General features: G+C 43.9%; 1 protein-coding gene across 1 annotated transcript; it reads left to right on the top strand.

Annotated features, from left to right (window-relative positions):
- Positions 1-218: 218 nt before the first annotated feature.
- Positions 219-24,038, top strand: Rrp15 (ribosomal RNA processing 15 homolog). Its single transcript, XM_050148224.1, has 5 exons — positions 219-376; positions 6,485-6,756; positions 8,824-8,921; positions 10,015-10,213; positions 23,320-24,038. The coding sequence occupies exons 1-5, from the start codon at positions 232-234 to the stop codon at positions 23,449-23,451; spliced, it is 846 nt and encodes a 281-aa protein (XP_050004181.1). The 5' UTR covers positions 219-231; the 3' UTR covers positions 23,452-24,038.

Genomic DNA, 24,038 nt, shown 5'->3' with positions numbered 1-24,038 from the left:
CGACTTCAGCAGGCCGCCGGTGGGGCAAGGGTGAGAGCTGGAACCGACTTCGCCTTTGCCTGAGAACACCTGCGGATCGAGACGTTTCTCCGTTTACTCCCGAGGTTCCAACCCCGGAACTTCAGGCTGGACATCGGTGTTCCGGAACTTTCTAACCCGGGACTAAGGGGAGGAAGTTCCGTTCGTTGCAACCCGTACTGAATTATCAGACGGCACTTCCGGCGGGTCAAGATGGCTGCGACCATTCAAGACTCACGTGTGAGTTCAGGGAAAAAGCTGAAGTGTTCCCCAAAGAAGAAGCGAAAGATGAAGCTGGTAGCCAAGGCTGAAATCTCTAATCTGGAAGATGAGCTCAAAGACTCTTCCGACGGGGAAGGTAACACGGTCGGGCGGAGCTTTGGCGGCTGAGAAGGTCGGGCTGAACTCCCCAAGGCAAGGGCTGCATTTCTTCGCGTTGCGTGTGTGGGACGAGTGAAGTTGGGTGAGGAGCCCTGCTGTTCAGAGATGCCTTGCTGTCAAGTTTAGTTTTGTGTTTCCACTCAGGCAGCTGTTGCTAAGATGGAAGGAACTGCTTGTGCCAACGAGAAACTTAACAGGAGGAAAGCGGGAAAGGCAGGCTCTCAGTTGAAGCAACAGGGGTGGGATAGGCTCAGAGAGCGAGGAGCAAAAGGCCCCAAGGCGGAAGAAATACTATTCCAGTGTAGCAGGGGCATGGAAGGAAGCCTTTGGGAGTTGGAGACAAGATAGTATTCAGTGAAGAAGAGTAAATGGTAAGGAGAGAAAGTTTGAGAGTGAAAGGAAGCTGCGCTTTGGGAGGTCTTTCACCATTATGTGTCTGCCCTAGCTGTTGCGTTTAACCTTCCGGCGTTGTCACCAGCTTCTGAGTTTAGAAGGAAAAGCGGGCATTTGCTTCCTACGCCCTACTTACTGCTCCTGTGTAGTAACTGATAACTCACAATCCCACGTGTGTCTCTTCGTGTCAGTCATCGGGAATGGCTTTACATCCGAGAGTAACTTCCCGCATTTTCAACTTGTACGATGTGGCTGGTCTCTTCTCCTCATCTGCCTCTCTGCTGCTTGGTAATAGTTTTCTGTTCATACTGGTTGCTTGACACATGGAAGGTACCCGCATGCTGGAGTTTCTCCGCCTTTTGTCTGTCCTGCCTACAGTACTCTTTAAACGCTTGCATGTCTACCTGCTTTATCGTTGGCTTGAGTCTCGGAACCACTGGATATTTCTCCTTATGTTTCTAATACATCACTGTGCTCCTTGTCACGTTCGCTTGGTGGCTTAATGCTCCGCTTTCTTTAGATTTGCCGTTCTCATTTTTAAATTACATGCTTTTTCAATATTTTTATCTATGTGTGTGTATGTCAACATGTGGTTATGTGTACATACATGGAGGCCAGAGGCATTAGATTCCTTGGAGCTGGAGTTACAGGGAACCGAACTCAGGTCCTCTGAAGAGCAGAAAGTGTACTTAACCCTCTACCCCCCCCCCCAAAAAAAAAACCCCACAACTTTTCTGTGTGATGTTTGGTATCAAACCTCATGAGTGCTAGCTAAGAGCTCTCCCTCTGAGTTTACTGCTCTCCATCGAGTTCTTTTTTTTTGGCATTTAAGCCATCTCTGTGCCAGTGGTAAAGAATAATAAAGGGCCCTTCGTCTTATAAATTTGGTAATAAATAGTTATTGGTTAATGCACCTTCTTTGGTGTGACTCGCAATTTGATATTTAACCTAAGAAATGGTTGTTTTCGTCTTGTGAATTCAGTCTTTCTGGAAAGATTTTTATAGAACTCTCGCCAAGATTTCAGATGACAATAACTGAAAAACTATAAAGGCTGAGGCCTCAGGAGTGGTGGGCAGGTTACAGGCACATGGTTAAGTTGTGCCTGTAACCATGATAAGAACCTGGATCAGACATATTTGACTTTTCAGCTGAGCATGACAGTGGTTAAGGGTGGACCTTACTCGGGGGATCTGAAGCAACCTCTTTTAATTGTGTGGCCTTGCCTCACAGATAGCACGGGTGTGGCTTATGTGTCTTGAGCTGTACATTTTTATCTTCTGGTTGTGATTTCTTTTGACATGCTGTACAAGAAAGGTAGAAAGCTGTGCTTTTAGGAAATATGGTGTGTTGCAAAGACTTCCTGATCTCTTGAGACAGAGACATTGTTGACTTTGATAGCGGCAGTATCTGAGGATTTAGCGTAGATCTGATGCATGTGTGGTGCTCAGGAGACTTTTTTTCATTCAGTACATTGGAAAGATCTCTGTTCTTCCACCAATGGACACCTCGGCTGATACCAGAACATGGCTGAGTGGCACTGTGGTAAACACGTGTGTGCATTCCTCTCTGACATTGGTTCCTCTGGGGAGTGCTAGAAGTCATGTAACTAAATCACAGTTCAATTTTCATTTTTTGTTATTAAAATACCTGCTTGTATTTAGGATGTAACATCTCTAGCAGTAGAGGATTAGTAATCATCCTTTTATGGTCACGGCTTTAAAAATTTTTAAGCAAAATTTTTAATTTTTTGAAGGACCCTCATTAATTTTTTTATAGGTGTTATCAATTTTATTTCTACTGATAGTTTTAGATGGGATCTCATGAGCCTAGACTTGCAGTGTGTCACAGAGGCTTCTAACTGAAGGTCCTCCTGTGTCAGACCATGTCCCCTCCCACCTCTGGCCTCTCCATTGCCTGCATCTGTGGTTTCTTTTGTTTAGATGATATTCTGATTGGAGTGACATAGAATCTTACTGTAGTTTTGATTCGTGTTTCCTTCATGGCTAAAGACGGTAAGCATATTTTCTGTGTTTTGGGTTATTTGTACTTTTTCACTTGAAGAGTGACTGCGTAGTCCATTTGATTGCCTGTTTGCTCCTTTAGCACCGTGGCTTTGACTTGACAGTCCTCCTGCCTCAGCCTTATGCAGCTTGACTCAGCTACAGTATGCATCTTAAACAATATATGAATGTCAGCTACTGTAAGAGGGAGGGAGGATGACATCCCTATAAAGTTTTCCTTGAGCTGCCTAGATAAAGTGGATAGTTTATTGCTTCAAATACAATATATACTTGGTTCTTCAACAAAACCTAAAAACTCAGTTCTGTTAAGCTTTGGTCAAAACATTAAAACAGATACTATTAGCTGAGGAAGGTGGGACTAACTGACTTATTACTCAAATTGTCAAGTCAGTGCAGGAGGTTCAGGCACAATGAATGCTATTTGTACTCATAGGGAAAAGCTCTTATACTCCAGTCAATCCAGGTGACCAAGTCCTTGGCCTCCCTTCATAGCCAGGATGAGAAGAGACACTTCTCAGAGAAAGTATCCTTTGACTGTATCATAAGGTGGGTGGTAATGTCATTCTAGGGCTGGAGATATGGCTCAGCTGTTAAAGGCTAGGCTCACAACCAAAAATATAATGTCATTCTAGACAGTGAAAACCCCTAAATTGTCTTGGTTACATGTGTAAAAAAATATCTGTCCACTTCTCACACTGGACTTCATAACAATCTAGCCCTTCATTTTTGATGAACTACAAAGCTGCATTTAAGACCGAATAACCTAGCAGAACGTGTGCTTTCATCAAACTGCAGCTGTCTTTTTCGTTAAAATTACTTAAAATAGCAAAGCAGCACACCTAAGAAACGAAGTGTCTAGCAGCCCTGTGCGAGTGGTGAACGGTTTACAGCACAACCACAGGTTGTAGGACTTTCCCACAACCACCAGTCACCAGCATTCATTCTTTTCTCTTAAACACTCACAGCTTTTATCGAACATTTCTTTATCTGCTGAACTTGAGTTCTTTGGTGAGAGAAAGGTAGTGGTGGGTGTCATTATTTCCTTGGTCTTCATTCAGAAGTGCCTAGAAATGTCTGAGGGGTGTGCATGCTCTTAACGGTTTGTCTTGGTCCTGAGGAAAACTCTTACTTGCCTGCCAGCCTCTAGTCCTCTGGGCTGAAGAACTGGTAGGTAGACAAGTTTGTGTGGCTGCTGAGGGTCTGGAAGAAGCAGAAGGTGCGAAGTGCCCGTGTCTTCTTCAGTCTGCATTTATATTGCCTTTAAGGTGGTGGGAGGGTGAGAGCTGAAGAACTGAGTTCCTCGGTCATGCTGACATAATGAAGTATGCGATAGCTTGTGGGTGACGGGTGGAGCATTGCTGTTGTTGGAATTTTTGTCATTATTTGCAGTAAGCATCCTCTGCAGGTGTTTTCATAATTTTAAAGTAAAACTCAGTAGTCACTTTAAAAAGTAATATAGGACGTGGAGAGAATTTTATACATGTCTAGTGATTTCTAGTCATGCGTTAGGCAGCTGTGTTTACTTTCTGCTGCCAAAGATTGGTTAGTGAAAAATTAGCAGAATCTGTGTCAGGATACAGTTGAAAATGAAGAGTTTGTTGGTTTATTCGTTTAGTTCTAGTTCTCATAATAATTGCTCTTCAGTATCCTATAAGGAAATTATGTCCCATGTGTGTGTTGGCAGATCTTACTACATTGTTATATTTTTTATTTATTTATACAGAATGTTATTTCCGTTAGTACCAAATGCTGGACTCATTTGCTGAATCTGAGCTTAAAAAAAAAATAAAATAGGGATTTCTTGGCTTCCTGTGTTCCCTGTCTTTTTCTGTGTCTGCTGCATGCGATTTTCCTCACCCCCAATAAAGGCTTTCACGTGCTGAAAAACAAAAACATCACTTTTCCAAATTCTTCTGGAATTCTTTTCATTGGTAGGGTGCGTTCAGGTTGTATAAAATATTGCTATAGACTTTTCACAGGTTTGTGTGTGTGTGTGTGTGTATCCGTCCGTCTATCCGTCCGTCCTGTATTACTCTGAGCAAGTAGTGAGCTGCAATGGCTTGCATCATGGAAAGACTTGTTTCTGCCTTTCAGTGTGGCTCATTGCTGCCTTTGCTCAGATTCATCAGAAGGAACACTAGATGTCAGTGTTGTACTTTGGTTATTTTGGATATTTTCTAGGAGTTGGGAAAGCCTTTTTTTTTTTTTTTAATTCTCATGTTCCAGATAGTGTTGGTTANTTGGTGTGTGTTTTTTCGGGGGGACGACGACACACGAGATGCTTCTGGGGAGAAGTTGTCTGGCGCTTGACTGTGTAGTTTTCACTGTGCTGATTTTACTGCCCTACATAGACTTTGCTAGCGGCTCGTCCTTGTCTATAATTGGGCAATCCAAGGAAATGCTCCCAAATCCAATTCAGTTCATTAATATGGCACTTCAAAATTTCATATTGCAGTGTTTAGGATTTTGGATTTTTGGATGCCTGACATGTATTATTTAAAATTAGTACCTAAAGGCCGTGTATTATAGTCAGTCCCTGGGTAAAAGATCTAGTCAGCTGTTTGGCTGATTTGTAGCTTCACTCTGAGGTTGGAAGGCTCTGCCTCCATGAGGGGTGTCAGATGGTATTAAGGGGAGCAGTGGAAGCTCATGTTTCTCTAAGGCAGCTGCTGTCACTGAGTTTCCTCTGAGAATTCTCAGCTGCCTTTATTAGCTCTTATTAGAAAACGTCGCGGGTCCCTTTGAAGTGTTTTCCAGTGGATTCCATGGGATTCTGGAAGAAGACACTGGAACTCTGTGAAGTGCTCTGGGCCTTATAGCTGCCTGCACTATCCCAGCTGCTCGGCAAGTTTTCCCAGCCAAGCCCTTCTGTGCTGCTGTTGCTGCTAGTCCTCTGACCCTCTGACCCCTGCTGCCTGGGCTCTCTGAGGAGCTAGTTTGCCCACAGTCTGTGTTCTGGTGAATTCTGCTACACCCCTAGGAATGTGGTCGGTCTCCTCGGAGGCTGATGTGTCCACTGTTGCTCAGCACTGCTGGTCTCCCCAGCCACCAAAATGTGAGAGTCAAAGTTTCATTGCTATATCCTCCTTTTAAAAAATCAGGTGTTTTTAGTATTTTTCTGGATAAAAGTTCAGAATTTTAATGTGTGTGGCAATTTTTTTAGAAAAATGGAATCTGCACTAAAATGTTTTTCTTAACGAATTAATATTTTAGTTGTTTTCTCTTTTTTTCTTAATCTTGCCCCCTTTTTTGAGACAGGATGTGTACAGTCCTGGTTGTCCATAGACCAGACTGGCCTTGAAACTCAGAGATCCACCTGCAACTGGGATTAGAGGCGTGCACCACCACTGCCCAACTAATACTTCAGTTCTTAAAAATAACCTATGTTAGTCTCTTCAATAGTGTAGAGCTCAGCTGGGATCTGTCTTGAGAGCACTCGGCATTGGACCTCCTGGTCTCCCACCTTCCCCACTGGTGCGAAGTGAGCAACTGTTGGGTTTGTCTCCACCACCTGCTCCTGAAGGCACTCTGACCTGCCTGTCAGCGCTGTGGGCTGCTGTTAGCAGCATGGGGATCCTGGTGCTCCTCATAGAGCTGCAGACACGGGCCTTCGGAAGGCCTGCCAGTGCTCTGCCCGGGGCTCTAAAGCTCAACTTCCTTTTACTTTTAGGTTCGGTAGAAAGCTGTGATGCAGAAATGGACCAGTCCTCAGATGATGGCGCAGCAGAAGCCGACAGCGAGGACAATGTGGAGTCCTGTGAGGAGGAAAATGAAGATGCTGCAGAGCCAAGTGCTGGGACTAATTCTGGCTGGGCAGATGCCATGGCCAAAATCCTTAACAAAAAGACTCCTAAAAGTAAACCCACCATCCTCACCAAAAACAAAGAGCTGGAGAAGGAGAAGGAGAAGCTAAAGCAGGAGAGGTTGGAGAAAAGGAAGCAGGTCTGTCCACACCGCTTGTCTGTGCTGGCTTTGGAGTCTGTCCCAGAAGCATTCAGCTTTAAAGGCTTCTTGAGTGGGGTGGGTAAGCAGGGTTAAGTCAGAAACACAGTCTTGTGTGGGCCATGGAGCAAGCTCTACTGTGTAAATCTGAGTACTGAGTTGTGTGTACTTCCGAAATGGTTTTCTGCTGACAAACTGAATTCTTTTTTTTTATTATTATAATTTTTTTTTTTATTTTTGAGACAGGGTTTCTCTGTAGCTTTTGGTTCCTGTCCTGGAACTAGCTCTGTAGACCAGGCTGGCCTCGAACTCACAGAGATCCGCCTGCCTCTGCCTCCCAAGTGCTGGGATTAAAGGCGTGCGCCACCACTGCCCGGCGACAAACTGAATTCTTGCTCTAGTCAATCACTGCTGATAAAGTTAGTCTAATCTTGACTAAAAACCTAAATTTGCACATAAGTTAGCTGTTATACAGTATAAAAGAAGCTATGGTGAGCTTTTCGTGTTCTTTGTACTATAAGTATCAGTATGTCAAAATATTTGGTTATAAAAATAAGTAGTTTCGAATGAAGAAAAACCTGAAGTATGGAAGTACTTTTCAAGAGTAGTTTCCATACAGATGAAAGAAGGAGGCATGAGTTAACGTTGTTTTTTTGTCTGGCACTCCCTTGTTCCTGTAGGTTACTCCACTTAAAAGCTGGACTCTTGTGGCCTTGCTCTCGACATACAACTTGCTCTTACTGAGAATCCTTTGTACTGAAGAGAAGCTTTGTCTCTAAACCTTAAGAAAGCTTCTCCATTGAAATTTGGATATTTGTTTATTAACTGGCAAAGGTTGGAAGTGGTTTTACAAATGTAATTACCTCTAGTCTCCAGATTCCAGGGAGGGCAAGAATTTCAAGCTAAGGGGAGCGCATAGGCCAGCTCTGAGTGCTGGAGGTATGCTGGGCACGGAGCACATGGAAGCACACTTGCTGTGGCAGCAGTGGCGGGACTGTCCCCCTGGAGAAGTCAGGTAGCAATGTCCTGTGACTTGCTAAGGTTTTGCTTCTCACTTAGTGTGGTAATGAGCCTGCTAACTTTGAAATGCATCACGGGAAGAATGCCTTTTCTAATGTGTTGTCAGATCTGGAGTGTTAGCAGCCAAGTTCTGTTATTGTTTTTTGTGTTGTTTTTCTGAGGCTCACCTTGTAGATAGGCTGTCCTTGAACTCATAGAGATCTGCCTGTCCCTGCCTCCTGAGTACTGGGATTAAAAAATGTGTGTCACCATCACCTGGCCTTAGCCATGTGCTTACTTCAGAAGAAGAGGGGGAGCTTTTCTAGAGAAAAGCCAGAATTTTCCACTGTTCTCAGTGTAGATGCTTAGTGGTCCCCAGGCGAGTAGTTCATCTGGTCAGTATATATCATCTTGGGAAACAGACCTGAACAGTCAGTCTGTCAAATCAGGCATGCGGGACCAGGATGTTGCTCAGAGGCCATTTTACCCTAGCCTGAGGGTTGTCTGTGGAGCTTCCTTTCTCCAGCTCCCCTCTGTATTTGCATGGTGGTAAGAAATGAGCTCCTTTGAGTTTGGGACTAAACGACTGTATGTGATGAGAGCATTGTTGGATATGCCTGGGGAGGAGAAATAGAATTAAGTGCTTTTTATACAAAGAGAAAGAGACAATCGTGAGACAACATGTGAATATCTAGTTAGTGAGTCCATTCTAAAGGGAACAGGAAGCTTCTTGCCCTTACCGGAGTGGGCAGTGTGGTTTTGTGCATCCACTGATGATGGGCTGTGGCATCAGGGTGGCTGGCTCACCCTGCCTTGCACTGCCTGGCTGTATGTGTTGGCAGTTCTCCAGAGCCTGACTCCAGGGGTCCTCTTAAAGACTGCTTCTCACATGACATGCTGAGTGCTGACCACAGGTTGTCGGAGCTGAGCCCCTAAAACTGTGGTGAAAAACACAACACACAGAGTTGGGTGATTGATTACCTTTCTCCTTTCACAGAATGGCATATCAAAGTTGCCTGCTCTTTCAAAAATGCCTAATATCCTTTCACATAACTATTTATAACACAGCTCGATAAGAAGCGGGAGTGGGAGATGCTGTGCAGAGTGAAGCCAGATGTTGTCCAAGACAAAGAGACAGAGAGGAACCTTCAGAGGATTGCAACGAGGTAAGACAGTGCTTCTGCCTTTAAAACAGCTCCACGAAAGCAAAAGCTCTGCTAGTGATCCACCTTTCAGACTGATCCCCAAGCTCTGCCTTCCCTGAGCCGAGTGACACGCATCCAAGGCTGCTCTTGGACACTAAATTTCACCAAAGACTTTGGAGGTGTCATGAGGCAGAACTGTAATATGCTAAGTGTGTATTTGGTCTGCATCTGCTCAGGCCATCATTTTTATAGTTGTGGGGATTGTGTTTTCACACCGCTGCTTGCGTCTTTCTCTAGTGCTTGTCTGACGCATGGTGCTGGGTTTGTTTTCTTACTTTGTATGAACAGGATGGTGTGCCACACATTATGCCAGCTTTACCTTGGCCTTCCCCTCTAGTCCCTCACCCCAGCATGAGCACCAAGCATTTGCCACTTTGCATATCTAGAGCTGAAGAGAAGATGGTGTCTTCTGTGTGATCACGTGTCGTCGTCTGCAGAGATGAGTCTTTGGAGAATGGGATGTTTTCTGTTATAGTGGCAACTGTGGGAGTTGGAGAATTGGGGACGGCTTCACAGGAGGCAGCATTGAATTGCTCCTTAGAAAACATAGCGGTTCTGTTTAGTGGAGTGATAGTCAGCTTCTAGTTGATGGGTTACTCTGGTCATTTTCTGGTCTATGGGGGTTACACAGTGAGGTGCAGAGTCTGCCTTGACTTATCTGTTATTCCCAGCCTGTGAGGATCCCTGGAAATGGAGACACTGCTCTTTTGGTTTGAAAAAAAAAAAAAAAAGAAAGAAAACCTCAGTTTTCAAATAGTTCCTTAACCATTGTTATTTTAAAATAACTATGTGAAAATTCAGCTTATTGACATATCAGGACCATTCACTTGTGGATTCAATGTGCTTTAAAGTAGAAGTAAAGCCAGCTTCCTACCTGAAAGACTGAGTCGTTGACCAAGCAGACCGATGAGTCAGTTCAGCTCAGCGTTAGCTTTCGAGAGTAAATTAGAATATTTGCTTCCTGAGAGCGCTTGCCTTTTCCTAAATTGTCATAGTAAGACGGTATTCTGCTATGCTTGTCTGTGTTACATTGCTCTGATATTTTGCATTCCAGGGGTGTGGTGCAGTTATTCAATGCTGTTCAGAAACACCAAAAGAATGTTGGTGAAAAGGTTAAGGAAGCAGGAGGCTCCATCAGGAAGCAAGCTAAGTTGATGTCAACTGTTTCCAAGAAGGATTTCATCAGTGTTCTTCGAGGAATGGATGGTACAAATGAGAACAGTTCTGCTGGGAAAAACCCCAAAGCCAGACAGGTAAGACTCTGCATGGCTGGGAATCACTGCATCAGACACTTGGTTAAAATGCGGCAGACAGGTGGGACTGCATGGGGACAGTCACTACATCGGACGCTTTCAATCTAACAGGCTGTTAAATACTGAGATGGAGAAAGAGCACCCGGTAGAATTAAGAATTCTGGCAGATCTGTTACAATTCCTGTTTTCCCACAACCTAACTAAAGGTTTGGATTCTTTAGTTTCATAATGATATTCTATATGGAAGTTACCAGTTATTGCTATCATAACTCTGTTGATAGAACTCAGGGGCCAAGTGGAGTCATAAAAGTAGTGTGGAAGGGGGTTTGAATCATTCCTGTCTTAAACCTATCATTTCTGCATCTTGGAAAGTGGAAATCCAGGTGATGATGACAGTTCAAAATTTGGTCCACAGAAATGGCTGTGATGGGATGTAGCTTGTAACATGTGGTGTCAGGACCTTGAGGAGCAATGGTGGATAGCCTGAAACATGATTAATAAAAACTCAGAGACAGAAATTGGGGTTCATCCTGAAGGTTAGTAAAACAAAGTGATGGCAGAAATTACAAAATAATAATAATCTCACACTTGTTCAGATGAATAATAAAGAGTTATTTAGGGGAGACTTACTGATCACTGTCCTAGATCAGAGTTCTCTGTAGGAGTGGAAAATAGGAACAGAGTCTAGCAGCTGGAAGTAAGAGCCTGAAGCAAGAGCCGACCACAGGCTTTACAGCTACATTGATAGTATAAGACCATGCCCAAGTGGGCTGGTATCTTAAAGGTTATTGGCTGAAGGAGCTAGAGTCCTGAAAGGTAAACCTGAAGGTGCCTTATGGACTCATCTCGGGAGGGACAACAGCTTCAGTTTAGGAAACTTACTTGTCATGTGTAAAATTAGCTGTTGACTGTTATATATGTTTAGTTTAACATTGATAATGTCTGTCTTCACTCCATGGGGGAGGGGCACAGAGGCTGACCTCAAGTGTCTTCCTGCATCGCCTCCCTTCCCTTCTGAGGCAGTCTCTCACCGAATCTGGAGCTTGCTGGTTTGGCTAAACAGCTCCCCACAGTTCTCAGGGACCCTCCTGTGTCTGCTTCCTTAGCCCTGGGATTTACATGCTACCTCTCTGTGGTTGGGGACCAAGTACAGATCCTCACGCTTGTGTGGCTGCTGCTTCACTGACTGTTTTTTGTTTCTTCCCAAACCAGCTGAAGCTCTGTCAGCTGGCAGAGGATGCACACGATGGGAATCCATTGCAGCACAGTGCACCTTTGGCCTTCACTGATTTCACAGTCTTTGCTTTCCCTTTTAGAAACTTCCATGCTTATGTGTGGGAGGAAGTCATTAATTGTTGAATGAACCACCCAGCATCTGCTCCTCAGTAATGGTGTCTCCTCCATTGTTGGAATAATCTTGGTAGGTGATATTAAGGACTTCCTCTACCAAGTTCACTTTTTGTTGGTTTGTTTTAGATAGGGTTATGGAAAAACATAGATTAGTTGAAGTGAGAAGATTTAAGCAAAGAATGTTCCTAACTCCCAAAGAGAAGTTCTGAGTAAAGGATTGAAGGTCAATTTGGTGGTTTGCTACCCAGTACTTCATTTACAAACAGGAAGAGGAGCCTTTGCACCATTGTTCAGCAAGCTGGGTGTGTTCATGAAGATGGAAAGACTCAGCTGGGAAAATGTGAGGATGTCAGCACAGCAGGAATAGTGACTGTGAGCGCTGTGCTCTGAGTATCAGGACCCAGCCTGGGTTTAAAGCTGTTGTGAGGTAGATGCCTCATAGAGAGCAGTGCCTGCCAGTTTGCCAGTTCGCTGGTGTTCCATACCCCATGTAGTGGTATGTCAGTGTGCAGGCAGCGCTCCTGTAGGCCCCCGCATCGGTGGTGTCAGACTCTGAAGTATGTACATTTTAAATACCCCTTGGGTATTTAACTTGGGGTGCTTTTGGCCTGCTGTGCTTGGCTGTGCTTTTCAGGGACAGTGGTGTGTAGCTGCTGGACATTTTCTCCCCACCTGTGGTGTTTTTGACTGATGGTGGTTGAACCCAAGTTCTTTCCTTTTTGTTTTCTTCTCCATAGAAGTTGGCATGGAAGGTGCTTGCTGATGGGTCATAAGGGATTTTGAGGACATGGGTAGGATCAGATTGTCAATCTTACCCTTCTGTTTAGGGATTTGGACTTGAGTTCTTAGGGTCTGATTTCTCCAAGTATGTACTCTGACCAGATTTGATTGTTTTCAAGGAAAACAAAGGAGGTAGAGGTGGAAAGGTAGTTTCAGAAGGTCAGCTTGTGGGAGGCCACTGCCAGAATCAGCAAGAGGAGAGAAGCTCAACGAAGACCATGTGGGTTGGAAGGGGTGTATTGGTACCCAGAGAAGAACCAGATTGCAGAGGCAGATTGGAGGTTGGACTAGTTTACCTTCAGTACATCAGAAGGATTGTAAATGACTGATTCACAGCAGGGAGACTCAAAACTGATATTTTTTGTTGTTTTTAACCATAATTGAGAAGATAATTATCTTTGGGAGGTGGAGACTTTGGGAGGTGGTATTTGCTCCCAGTTGTAATCAGAAAGGAGACAGGGCGGTAATGACACATTGAAGCGGGCGTGGAGAGAAACATTTTCTGGTCGTAGGCACCAGCATGGCTGCAGCTGGGGAGGAGAGTGTGTGTGGTAAGGCCGCTTGTGGCAGGAGCTGATGGACTCCAGTGTCTCAGTGGGGCCCCTGAATGGTCAGGCAGGATGCATAACATCTTAGGAAGTGTTTCTGGTGTGTAAATTGAAAAGTTCCTAGGTTCTGTGAACTGGTTTTCCCTAGACCATGGGCCTTCTCTGGACTAGGTAAGTCACAGCTCACATGGGCGCATGTGGCTGGGCCCTCCTTAGTGTAGGGTGCTGTATGAGGAAGCAGGGAGTGCATGTGTTTACAAAGTTAACTTGTAGAAAGTCACATGACAGTGCTTTTCCAGTCCAGATATGCACCTTCTGGAAGGATTTGTTTTCCCTCAGATGATAAAATAGTCGATTTTTTTAAGACTGTATGAAGATTGCTTATTTTATTTTGCTTATCTTTAAACATTGTGATTATTTCTTCAAAAGCCTGGTAAACTGTGCTTAGGTCTTGTGGATTGTAGTTCTTCTCCCAGGCCAGGATCGCATATACTGTACATTAAATCTGAGTTTCCGAGGAGACTGTGAGCTGCCATTAAAGAGGCATTGTTCTGTTGACTTCTGCCCTTGGTTACAGACTTCTACAGGATTTTCATCCCCCAGAAATTGACATTCCGTCAGTTTCAGATAATTTTGCGGAGGGGAATAGTAAGAGCTGGCCGCTTTCTGTGGGAGAGTTCCAGGATCTGTGCCGGACAAGTCCCAGTGCACGTTCATGCAGAAAGCAGTCATTTGCCCAGGCACGGCTGCTGATCTTCCTATGTGAGGTCTCTAACTGTTGAACAGAGATGGGGGTTGCTGCTGCTTGTCCCTTCTCTCTTAAATCGCAGCCCCGGGATATAACCAGGCATTCAGTGTTGAAATGCCTTTGAAGAAACAGGCGTACTTGCTGTCTTACAGCCCAGACCTTGCCTGGGTAGATACTTTTAAAGCTGTGTGCTTCTCTGGTGCTTAGACCTGCTGAATCCTTGCCCCTGAGAAGAGCGCCTAGAAGGGAGGTCACAGGGGTCTCCAGGTGGCCTCAGCATTCTCAGGGCCGTTCCAGTTGGTCTGGAGGCATAGAAGCCTGGGAATGGGTAGCGGAGGTACTGTCCTTAGATTGCCTCTTGCCCGGCAGTCATCAGGGCTCTGCTCCCCCTTAGGATCTGCAGATGGAATGTGTGGAATGCCAACTTTGTAAATAATCCAGCTTAATGTTTGTTTACCGAAAATGCCTAAAGAGTAGAGTTTAGACCAAGCAAGACTCAAGCTTAAAATGAAAGAGCAGCGTCCTCTACATTACTGTGAATGGGAACAGCTTAAAGTCGGTTTCTCCTTGTAGTCACTCACAAAAACACTGTAGTTATGGTGTAGGATACTATCTGACATGAACAGCAGCTTTAACTGGAAGGAGTTGTGTTGGGATGGGAATATGGGCTACATGTGGAGGAAGAACTAGTCATCGTAGGGCTGTTGTGAAGATTCTGTCTTTAACTTGAAATGAACGATGCCTTGTCTGAGGCTGAGCCCTGTCCGTTCTGTGAGTCTGCACCCGTCTTTCTGCCTGTAGTACATACTATAAAATCTGCTAAGTATTTTCTTGTTTTTTCCTAAAAATCATCATTTTGAGCACCAGACGGTTAAGAGTCTTATGAGGATGTTATATACAATATATAGTGACCAAGGCCACAGATCCTGGAATCTAATGAGATTCAAAAGTTGTGTTCTGAACAGAGAAAGGTGTGCTGCTGCCTGGCTAAAGGGACTGGAACACTGAGCAAATTAAGTTCTTAGCACCCTCACAGAAATAAACTTCTCTTTTTTGTCCCTTGATACTACTTTGCATTTTTTGAAAATGAATTTCATTTTTCTGTTTATTACCCATATATTGAACCTGTCTATATCTCTCAGAATAAATTCTATACATCAAAAAAAAAAGTTGTGTTCTGTGCACAGCCTGCATCCTGAGGATGAGGAGAGTCACAGCAGCAAGTGTGCAGAAAGGTGATTGTGTGCCCTCACTGCTCTGTTATGGCTGTTGCTACTTTGACCTGTCAGTAGTGCGGGCTCTTTCCATTGTGCGTTTTGTCTTCCTAGAAATAACAGACAAAATGAACTGACACCTGCAACCAGCATTAAAGGGGCTATTATAACTTCTTATCTGGGTATTGTAAATTCAGAGGTTTCTAAAATACTTCAGCAAAAATTAGATTTGGAACATTCTTACTCATTTCACATGTGGAGTCTTTAACAATAATTCTTAATTAAAGAATAGAGTTTGAAGAAGCTAGAAGTTTGTCTGCTTTGTCTTGCTATTATTTAACTATTGCTTAGAAGGCTTCCGTAACAAGAAACACAGTACGGGGTGGGGGGGTGTTGCAAGACAGGGTTTCGGACTCACAGAGCTCTGACTGCCTCTGCCTCCTGAGTGCTGGGATAAAGGTGTGTGGAGACTGTCATACTGTTTAAATCAGGGTCTCACTTTAAGAATGTGACCAGATCTCATCAGAGGATCATACATGGGTATATGACTCGGAACCTCAGTAAGAGCAGTGGGACTGGGTGGGAAGTGTCTCTGTGTGCTAGGTGGTGTGCAGGGTCCTTTCTTGCAGCTGCTGTTAAACGTAGAGACTTTTCTTAGAGTTGAAAAGCCTAAGTCAGAACCAGTTGAGACAGCTGAGTTGGTTCACCCTGACAGCGCCCAGTGGAGTCTGGACTCAGATCAACATGACTCCGTCCCTGCTGCAGTCATTGTGCAGACAGCTGTTGGTGCTGCTGCCACACAGACCTGACTGAAGCCGAGGACCACAGACAGACTCGAAAGAGGGTGGGGAGGCAGCTGTTGGTGCCGCGGCCTGCACAGACCTGATTGAAGCTGTGGGACCAGAGGCAGACTAGAAAGATGGACAGGCAGGCAGCTGTTGGTGCCGCAGCCTGCACAGACCTGATTGAAGCCATGGGAATACAGGCAGACTAGAAAAACGGACAGGCGGGCAGCTGCAGCCTGGATTTTTCCCTAGGTCTCTCATCCCCGCTTTTGATGTAGAAGATAATAGAATGCCTGTAGAAAAGTCTTTGTAAAGTTACCTGTTAGAATCTACTTTTTAATTGTTTTTTACAAGAGATTAGGATTTTTCTAGAAAGCACATATATTTTTTATTTATGCTTTGTGCACTGAATACAAAATGTAGACTGCCTCCTTACACGGTGTATGAAAACTCCGAAGTAGGAAGGGAATCTAACTAAAAGTGTGAGGGGTGCCTGATTCTCTTATTGGGGCTGTAAGCTATTGACCCTTCTTTGTTTTATGTTTTGCTTGCCCATATTTCTTCTCATTTAAATTCTGGTTACTGATTAATAGAAGACTGTAACTATGTGGGCACCGAAGATTCTTATTATTATTACTTGGGTTTTTTTTTTTTCTTTTTCTTTTTTTTTTTTTGAGACAGGGTTTCTTTGTATCTTTGGAGCCTATCCTGGAATTCTGATGTAGGATTCCCCCCTGTATGCTATGAATATGTTTTACTACCATTGGCTAATAAAGAAGGTTTGGCCTATGGCAGGGCAGAATAGAGCTAGGCAGGAAAACTAAACTGAATGCAGGGAGAAAGAAGGTGGAGTCAGGCAGATGCCAGGTAGCTGCCCAAGAAACAAGATGTGAGGTGACAGACCATAAGCCTCATGGTAAACTATAAAATAATAAAATGGGTTTATTTAAGATGTAAGAGTTAGCTACATTGGGGCCTGAGCCATTGACAAACAGTGTTGTAAATGTTTGTGTGATTATTCAGGTCTGGGTGGCCGGGAAAGGAAAGCACAGTCTCCATTTACAGAACTCACTCTGCAGACCAGGCTGGCCTTGAACTCAAAGATATTCCCCCTGCCTCTGCCTCCCAAGTGCTGGGATTAAATGTCTGTGCCACACCACTGCACAGCACCAAAGATTATCTTTTAAAAATAGGATTTTGAGATATTTCACGTACCATAAAATTCAGAAGATTTTTTTTTATAACTTTGAGTACCAAAATCCAGTCATGGTTAACATAATAGATTTGTTGGTTTTGTCTTGTCATTTCTTCTAGCCCAGTAAAACAACTGAGAAAACAAAAACAGACAAAAATATCACTGACTTTAAAAGAAACAAGGTGGTTGTTTTGAAGAATTAATAATGAATGCATGGGTTTCATTCATCCATGTTTGTTTATCATTGTGCCTTTTCAGTTGTAAGCCAGAAAGCAGGCGCTAAGATGCTGATGGGATGTATGTCAGACTTTTTGGCACAGTTAATTCTTGGGTGTGCCTCTTTGATGCTGTGCTGAAGCACATTGGGTATGTGGCCAGACGGTTCCATGGAGTGATGTAGCTTCCCAGTTTAAAGGGGAAATTAATTGGTTAGTTTCTTTTGATAGAGGTATGTGTCCTGAGCAGGTAGGGAGGGCATGGTTTGGGGGATGCAAACTTGGGGAGGAGATAGTTAGGTCTGCTGCCTCTTGTACTGCCTTGGTTACTGATACTGCATGAAACATGAGTGGCATTGGAGGTTAATCACCTCCTAGTCCAGCTTACTAGCAAGCATTTTGAGATGTGCTGAAGTTTCTAAAGATGGGAATCTATATCTCTCCATTTGGTCACCTCCGTCCGTGGTAACGGAGCCTCCCTTCCCTTTGACTTTTGTCCATCGATAGAGGACTTATGAGTCATTTATTATTTTCAGTCAGTTCCCTTCATATTTTAATGCTGAACTTTGCAAATGTGGCAGTAGGAATGCCAGTAACCTGGTCCCTGTACCCTTTAGGGATGGCCTAGTTTTTTATTGTATAGAATATACATTGCTTTTGTTTATGCTGCATTTTCAGAGCTTTACCTTTGTAAAGATGTGTTGCTGTTTCACCTTGCCTGCCTAAGGCACCTGATTGGTCTAATAAAAATCTGAATGGCCAATAGCTAGGCAGAATAGGGATAGTAGGGCTGGCAGGAGAGAGAAAAGTAAAGCTGGCCAGCCAGCTGGGGGCCAGATAGACAGACAGGCACAGAGGAAGCATGAAAGTAGGACATACAGAATGAAGGAAAGTAAAAACGCCTGAGACAAAACATAAAGGAATAGAAACAGGTTAAATTAAAAGAGCTAGTGGGACGAGGTAAGCTAAGGCTAAGCATTCATAATTAATAATAACTCTCTGTGTCTATTGGGGAGCTGGTTGGTGGCCCAAAGAAAAATCCATCTACAGTTTTTATTTCAGGGCTTCATGTTCTGGGACAAGGTATCCCGCTCAAATATTTGCTTTCATTGTCTTGTCCCCTAAAATCTCATTCTTCTCCAAGGAGTTCTGATAGGACCGTCTGTATTATTAAGTCTTTTATTGAGTTTGATGTATAGATACATTCATATTCCTTATTTGGACTCAGCATTGGAAAAGAGCTGTTTCCCAAAGATTTTCTTACTCAGCAAACTTGTCCCCTTAGACATTGGACCAGGTTATTCCCTGTGTGGTTTCACAGTTGTAAACCCGGGTTTTTTGTTTCTGTTGTGTAACTATAAATAGGGATGTGCTTGAATACTTTATGATCAGTTGGCAGAGACTATTACGTATTTCAGCCTCCTAGTTTGGTGTGAAGGTATCCAGGGCACACTTGATGCTTTGTTCGGTCTTTGGTTATGCTGGTGAACTTGAACTTAGCCATCATTGTAAGACACTGAGTGGTGAGGGATATTAGTAGTGTGTGAGTATTACCTGAGACACAGTGTTATGGAACTAGACATGCGAACAATGGTTTGGGATAGAAGTCACCAAACAGACCTGAGGGAGGACCGCTGCGGTGAGGGGGCAGAAAAGAGCCCCAGTAGCTGTAGTGCAGTGGGCTCAAGCTCGAAGCAGAGCCTGTGCTTCAGGAGGAACAGCTCTGAAAGGGAATTGGATTTTCTTTGAGAGCTCTGTACATTTGACTTGGACTGGAGTTAAAGGTCGCTTTAACTCACTCTCCCATCTCTAGTTCCTTATCATATCTGTCTAGTTTCTTGGGCTTATCCATTACTTGAGTGTGGAAACTGCACACATTTGTTTGCTTGTTTGAGATGGACTTTCCCTTTACAGCTCAGGCTGGCTTTGAATTTGTGATCTCGCTGTTTTAGCTTTCCATGTCATCACAATTGGCCATTTGAGGTCTAAACTACAGCACTGTATCCAACCTTCTGTCCCCAAAGGTCCAAAGACAAAGCTTTGAGCTGCACCCTGTAGAGCTCTCAGAAGGTGGTGGAGCCTCTAAGAGGTTGAGCTTATTTGAGGAGAACTGGGTTGCTGGTGGTGTGACCTTAATGAGCTGTTGAGACCCCCATACCCTTTTCTTTTTCTTCATCCTGTACTCCCATCCTGCTCTTCGGCCTCACTGTGGAGATCTACCTCACCATCCAATGGAAGCTACTGACTGTGAATGCAGGCTCAAACCACGAGCTTAGTTAACCTTCCCTTCCTTGGCATTGTTTGTCCACAGCAATACAAAGCGTGTGTAGCTCCTGCTAAGGTTAAATCAGCTGGACGTGTGTAATGTGACTGACTCTAGAGTCCATTATTTTTACCTTGGTGTCAGCCATGAGGAGCTGAAGCCATCGTTGAGTAAATCCTTCCCTTTAAGGTGTTTGTTGGTTTCTAACAGCAGCAAAACCCCCATCTTACTACAGTTGCCTCTAAACCCAGTTAAAGAATTGATCGTTTCTTTAAGAAAGTACAGAAGTCGCTTGATTTTTGTTCTTAAAAATAATAAATCAAATTGTTGCTACTTCTTTATTACAAAGAAACCAAGCTCTTTGTTGTATCTTTACTTTTTTTCTTTTAAATCACATGGATTTATTTACTAGTTGTATATACATGCCCTGCACATGTGTAGAGGTCAGAGGCCAACTTGCAGGGTCAGTTAGTTCTCCTACCATGTGGAGCCAATGATGGAGGAGGAGGAAGGTCAATGACCTTCCTCCATCAAGCCTGGGATTGAACTCAGGTCATCAGGCTTGGCAGCCATCATCTTATTTCCCCTTACCCACTAAGCCATCTTGCCAGCCCCTGATAGCTTCACACCTGGAATTGACCTCAGCCTTTCTCCTGTGGCTATTTTGTTTGTTTATTTGAGATAAGAGTCTCACTACACAGCCTACCCTGACCTCATTCAAACTCCCAGGGATTATAGACAATCCTACCTTGTGCCTGGTCCTGTTCTTGTGTTAACTTGTGATCATTCGTTTTATCTTTTCATTGTGGATACTCTAAGTAGTGTGCTAAGATTGTTTATGAAACGTTCATAAGAGCAATGTAATTTGCTCAGATTGGAATTTGTATAGAGGTTATTGTAAGCAGGGGCTGGGGCTATAGCTTAGCTGGCAGAGTACTTGACCAGTATACACAAAGGTCTGGATTTTAGTCCCAGAATGTCAGAAGCCATGTGTGGTGGCACATGCCTGTAATTGCCTATGTTCAGGGTCATCCCTGCCTTACATAGTCAAGTTTGAGCCCAGCCATATACAGGAGCCATGTGGATCCCCTTGCAACACACCCACCTCAAGAACTTAAGCCTAGTCAGGCATTTCCTGCGTATTTTAGCATTGATTCTGCTGTGCGGCTGTTGTGGTCACAGGTGGTAGAACAGAACGTCTTAGAGATGGCACCATTATAGTGCGTTCCTGTGGATTGTGCAGAGATGGGGACTTGGGAGCGTCTTTCCTGTGCTCCAGTGCTGACTTATCCATCAACTGGACTTGACTAAACTGCTTCGCGTCCTGGAGCCTCAGTTTCCTTGCATAAGATGAGCGGAGGGAGTTGGAAGTGTGCTATGAAGCATCTAGCTACACGTGCCGACTTGACGGCACGGGGAATAAAGTTAAAGTGAGGTGGAATCGTGGTTAAAAGATCCCATCGTCCTTGGCAGGACGAACCTAGAGGAGACCTGGGAGCTGGAGAAGTGGTGCAGGCGTGTTTTCACTTTGTTTGTTTAGCTTTTAAGGTTTCTTTGTATGTAGTTTTGGAAGTCACGTCCTCCCACCCAAACTCATTTATTATTTTAATATAAAGCTGGGTTAGGGTGTCCTTTGCCCACTCTGCAGCTTCTAAGCCAGGGGCCTCCATACTTCCCTGTGTTTCTACTGGGATATCCTCTCTGGAAGCCCTCATTCTCCTTTGGGATCTCTCAGGTAGTTCCCTGGTTACCTTTCTACTATTTAAATAATTTGCTGTGCCATCTGGAGTTGCTCCCATGTTGGGTCCTGCATCTTCTGGTTCTTGCCTCTTGACTCCATCCCCTCTTACTAGTGAAGACTCCTCCAGGCTTTGTCCAGTGCTGTCAGAAAGGCTGGTGGCTGAGTGATAGGATCTTTGCCATGCTTCTGTCTCTTGAAGTTACTGCTGCAGGCATCCCTTAGGCCTGATGTCAAGTTGTTCTAGAACTTTCCTTCACTTGGAGCCTGGAGACTTTCTTCTTCCTTGGCTGCACTGATGACATCCTGTTTTGGTTTCTGTCCTCTGAAGTTCCTTCTGATGAGGACTGCAGGGAAGTACCTTTGTGCCCGGTTCCCTCCTTACACTTGAGGAATGATGTGGGTGAGCATTGGACTCTAAAGCACGGATTGTAGCCTCCGTTCTGATCTTCTCTTTGCACTGCTGTTCTGCAGCCTCCTGGACTGCTTTCTGCCTTTCTTTTTCTTCTGTTTGCCTCCTTTTGTATGTGATTTCTGAGTTATCTTCTCACGCTTCCCCATATCGTGTGTTTTAGCTTCAAGCCAGACTTGGCTTCCCTTCATATCTCTAATGGGCACTTTAAAACCAAGTGAATCTGAATTTAAGTTTTTGTTGCCCGTTCCTGTAGCTTGCTGTATTTTATTCTTTAAACATGAATTTTAGTTATTCAAATTACAGACTATGAAGTCTGTTTAACACAATTTCGAAACCCCCAAGACTATCTGGGTTACCAGTCTATTGTTATTGACTCTCAAAGGATAACACACCAGGAACTCGAAATCACCAAGCACATTGGTTTTTTTTTTTTTTTGCTGCGTTTTATAATTCTAAGTTGTTGATAAATTTAAAAAATTGAATTGAAACTAGAGAGTGGTGGCTTGTGCTTGTAATCCTAGCACTAAGGCAGGAGAATTGTTATGAGCTGGAGGACAACTTGGGCTACAGTATAACTTGGGTTGTATTATGAGACCCTAGTTCAAATCCCTTTTTTCTCTTTAATTGAAAGCTTTGAGTAATTAACTTGGCTGTGACTATTGGTCCCAGGTGCCTCTCAGGAGCAGCTATTTCTTAAGGAGACCAGCAAAGGGAATGTGGGCTAGAGAAAACCTGGGGTAAGAGGGCCTGGCTGCACACCAGGAGAGGTCTGCCTCCTGTCTGCAGCATGGCAAGCCTTGCTCCGTGGTGTCCTCACGCAGCACAGGGTTTCTGGTTCTCTGCACTGGGATCACTGCAGCTGGGTGTCTGATACTTGTCAGTCCTATACCTGTCCAGTACGAAGTAAGTTCCCGTCTGCCAAGTCTGAATGATGCCTTGCCTCTTGGTTCAAGTCGTGGTTTAGTTTTTATCACACAGATCTAGAAGTGATGCAGTAGGACATTTTCCCCCTTGATACGTCATGGGGAAGCTTCAGCAGAGTTAGGTAGTTAGCTTGTGAAACCTTGCGAACATTCTAGGGTCTTTTTTTTCTTTTAAAATGCTTACCACATAGATATGACCCCAAATGTGACAGATTTGCAAGACTGGCTGCCTTTGTGAGAATGGTACTCCTGCCACAGTGGTGCTGGACAAGGGTGGTTTGTCAGAGAAATGTGTTGCATTACCTACTTAGTCCACAAGATGGTGCTGTTTTACCGTGAAAGGAAGGCTTGTGTCCTTAGCTCCTGGTAGTCAATCCTGTGTCAGGATGAAGTGAACCGGCTAATTAGTTTGTTACCTGCTTCAGTTATATTTAGTCTCTGATTCCATGCTTGCGTCAGGTAGTGAGACCGTGACCAGAATGAGGGGTATTTTGTTCACATTTTACAAAATCTGGACGTGGCACCACCTTGAACACCCTGCAACCCTCTTCTCTGTTTAGTGCAGTTGGGGTTAAACACCTTTGTTAGACTTCTGTTAAAATAATTGCCAAGGATTTTCTAATAACTTATCTCTGGAGGTTAATTAATGTTGTCCAAGTGGTTAAGAATTGTTCCCAAGTGTGTATTTTACTGCATCTCTCCCAACTCCAGATTATTTTGCTTTTATATTTCATTGGTGAAATAAAATTTTTTCACTTTTCTCTGTGTTTGTATATACATGAGCATATTATATAAAATCAGTTTTATGTTACCTTGGTTTACTCTCATTTAAAACTACACATTGGAAAGCTTGTTTTGAAGTATATAAGTTTCAATTTTTTCCTTATGTTTAAATGGATATGTGAAAATCTTGGTTCTGTACATTTTCTCAGACTGAAGCGAAATCAGAAGAGGGCCCAGGGTGGAAGATTCTGCGAGATGATTTCATGATGGGAGCCAGTATGAAGGACTGGGACAAAGAGAGCGATGAACCTGCTGGCGGCAGGGCAGGGACCCTTGACTGAGCAGACTGGGATCCTCCAACTCTTCTCCAAAGACGCGGCCTCTGACTGTTGGGAGCCAGGAGGCCGTTATGAAGTACCCAGATTCCTGAGAACCCCTGCTTCAGTGCCTCCTGAGGTGCAAACTGTACTAAAATTGTATTGGTACTACTTACATAACTTTGAGGATTTTCCAAAATATTTGTACAAAGCCATCTTCTGCTTTTCTGAGCAGTGATGTGCACTTCTCCAGGACCCTCCATGTGAGCACATACTGATCACGCACCAGGGTTTCCAAAGTGCAGTCCTACCTGTGATTAAAGTGAGGTTGATGTCGGAGTCTTTGTGTCTGTGCTCAGCTGTGGGAGGAGATGTCCTGTATCTGTTGTGGGGAGTGATTGGTGGCATTTGTGTTAGAAAATATATGTAGTAAAATTTCAAATTGTAATATTTTTTTATTTGAATGTTAGAAACACTGATAAAGCAGTCTAATATCCACCCCAGATTTCCATGGAACTTGACTTAAGTTACAAAATTTGAAGGGAAATGGGCACTGGATGTGACGCGTTCTCTTTGAGAACTTCTTTCCATAAAGTGAGCCCTGCTACCAC

Source organism: Alexandromys fortis, unplaced genomic scaffold (assembly GCF_014885135.2).
Source record: "Alexandromys fortis isolate MF-2015 unplaced genomic scaffold, M_Fortis_MF-2015_v1.1 scaffold_62, whole genome shotgun sequence".
NCBI classification, from domain to species: domain Eukaryota; kingdom Metazoa; phylum Chordata; class Mammalia; order Rodentia; family Cricetidae; genus Alexandromys; species Alexandromys fortis.
This window is presented reverse-complemented; position numbering and strand designations above follow the sequence as displayed.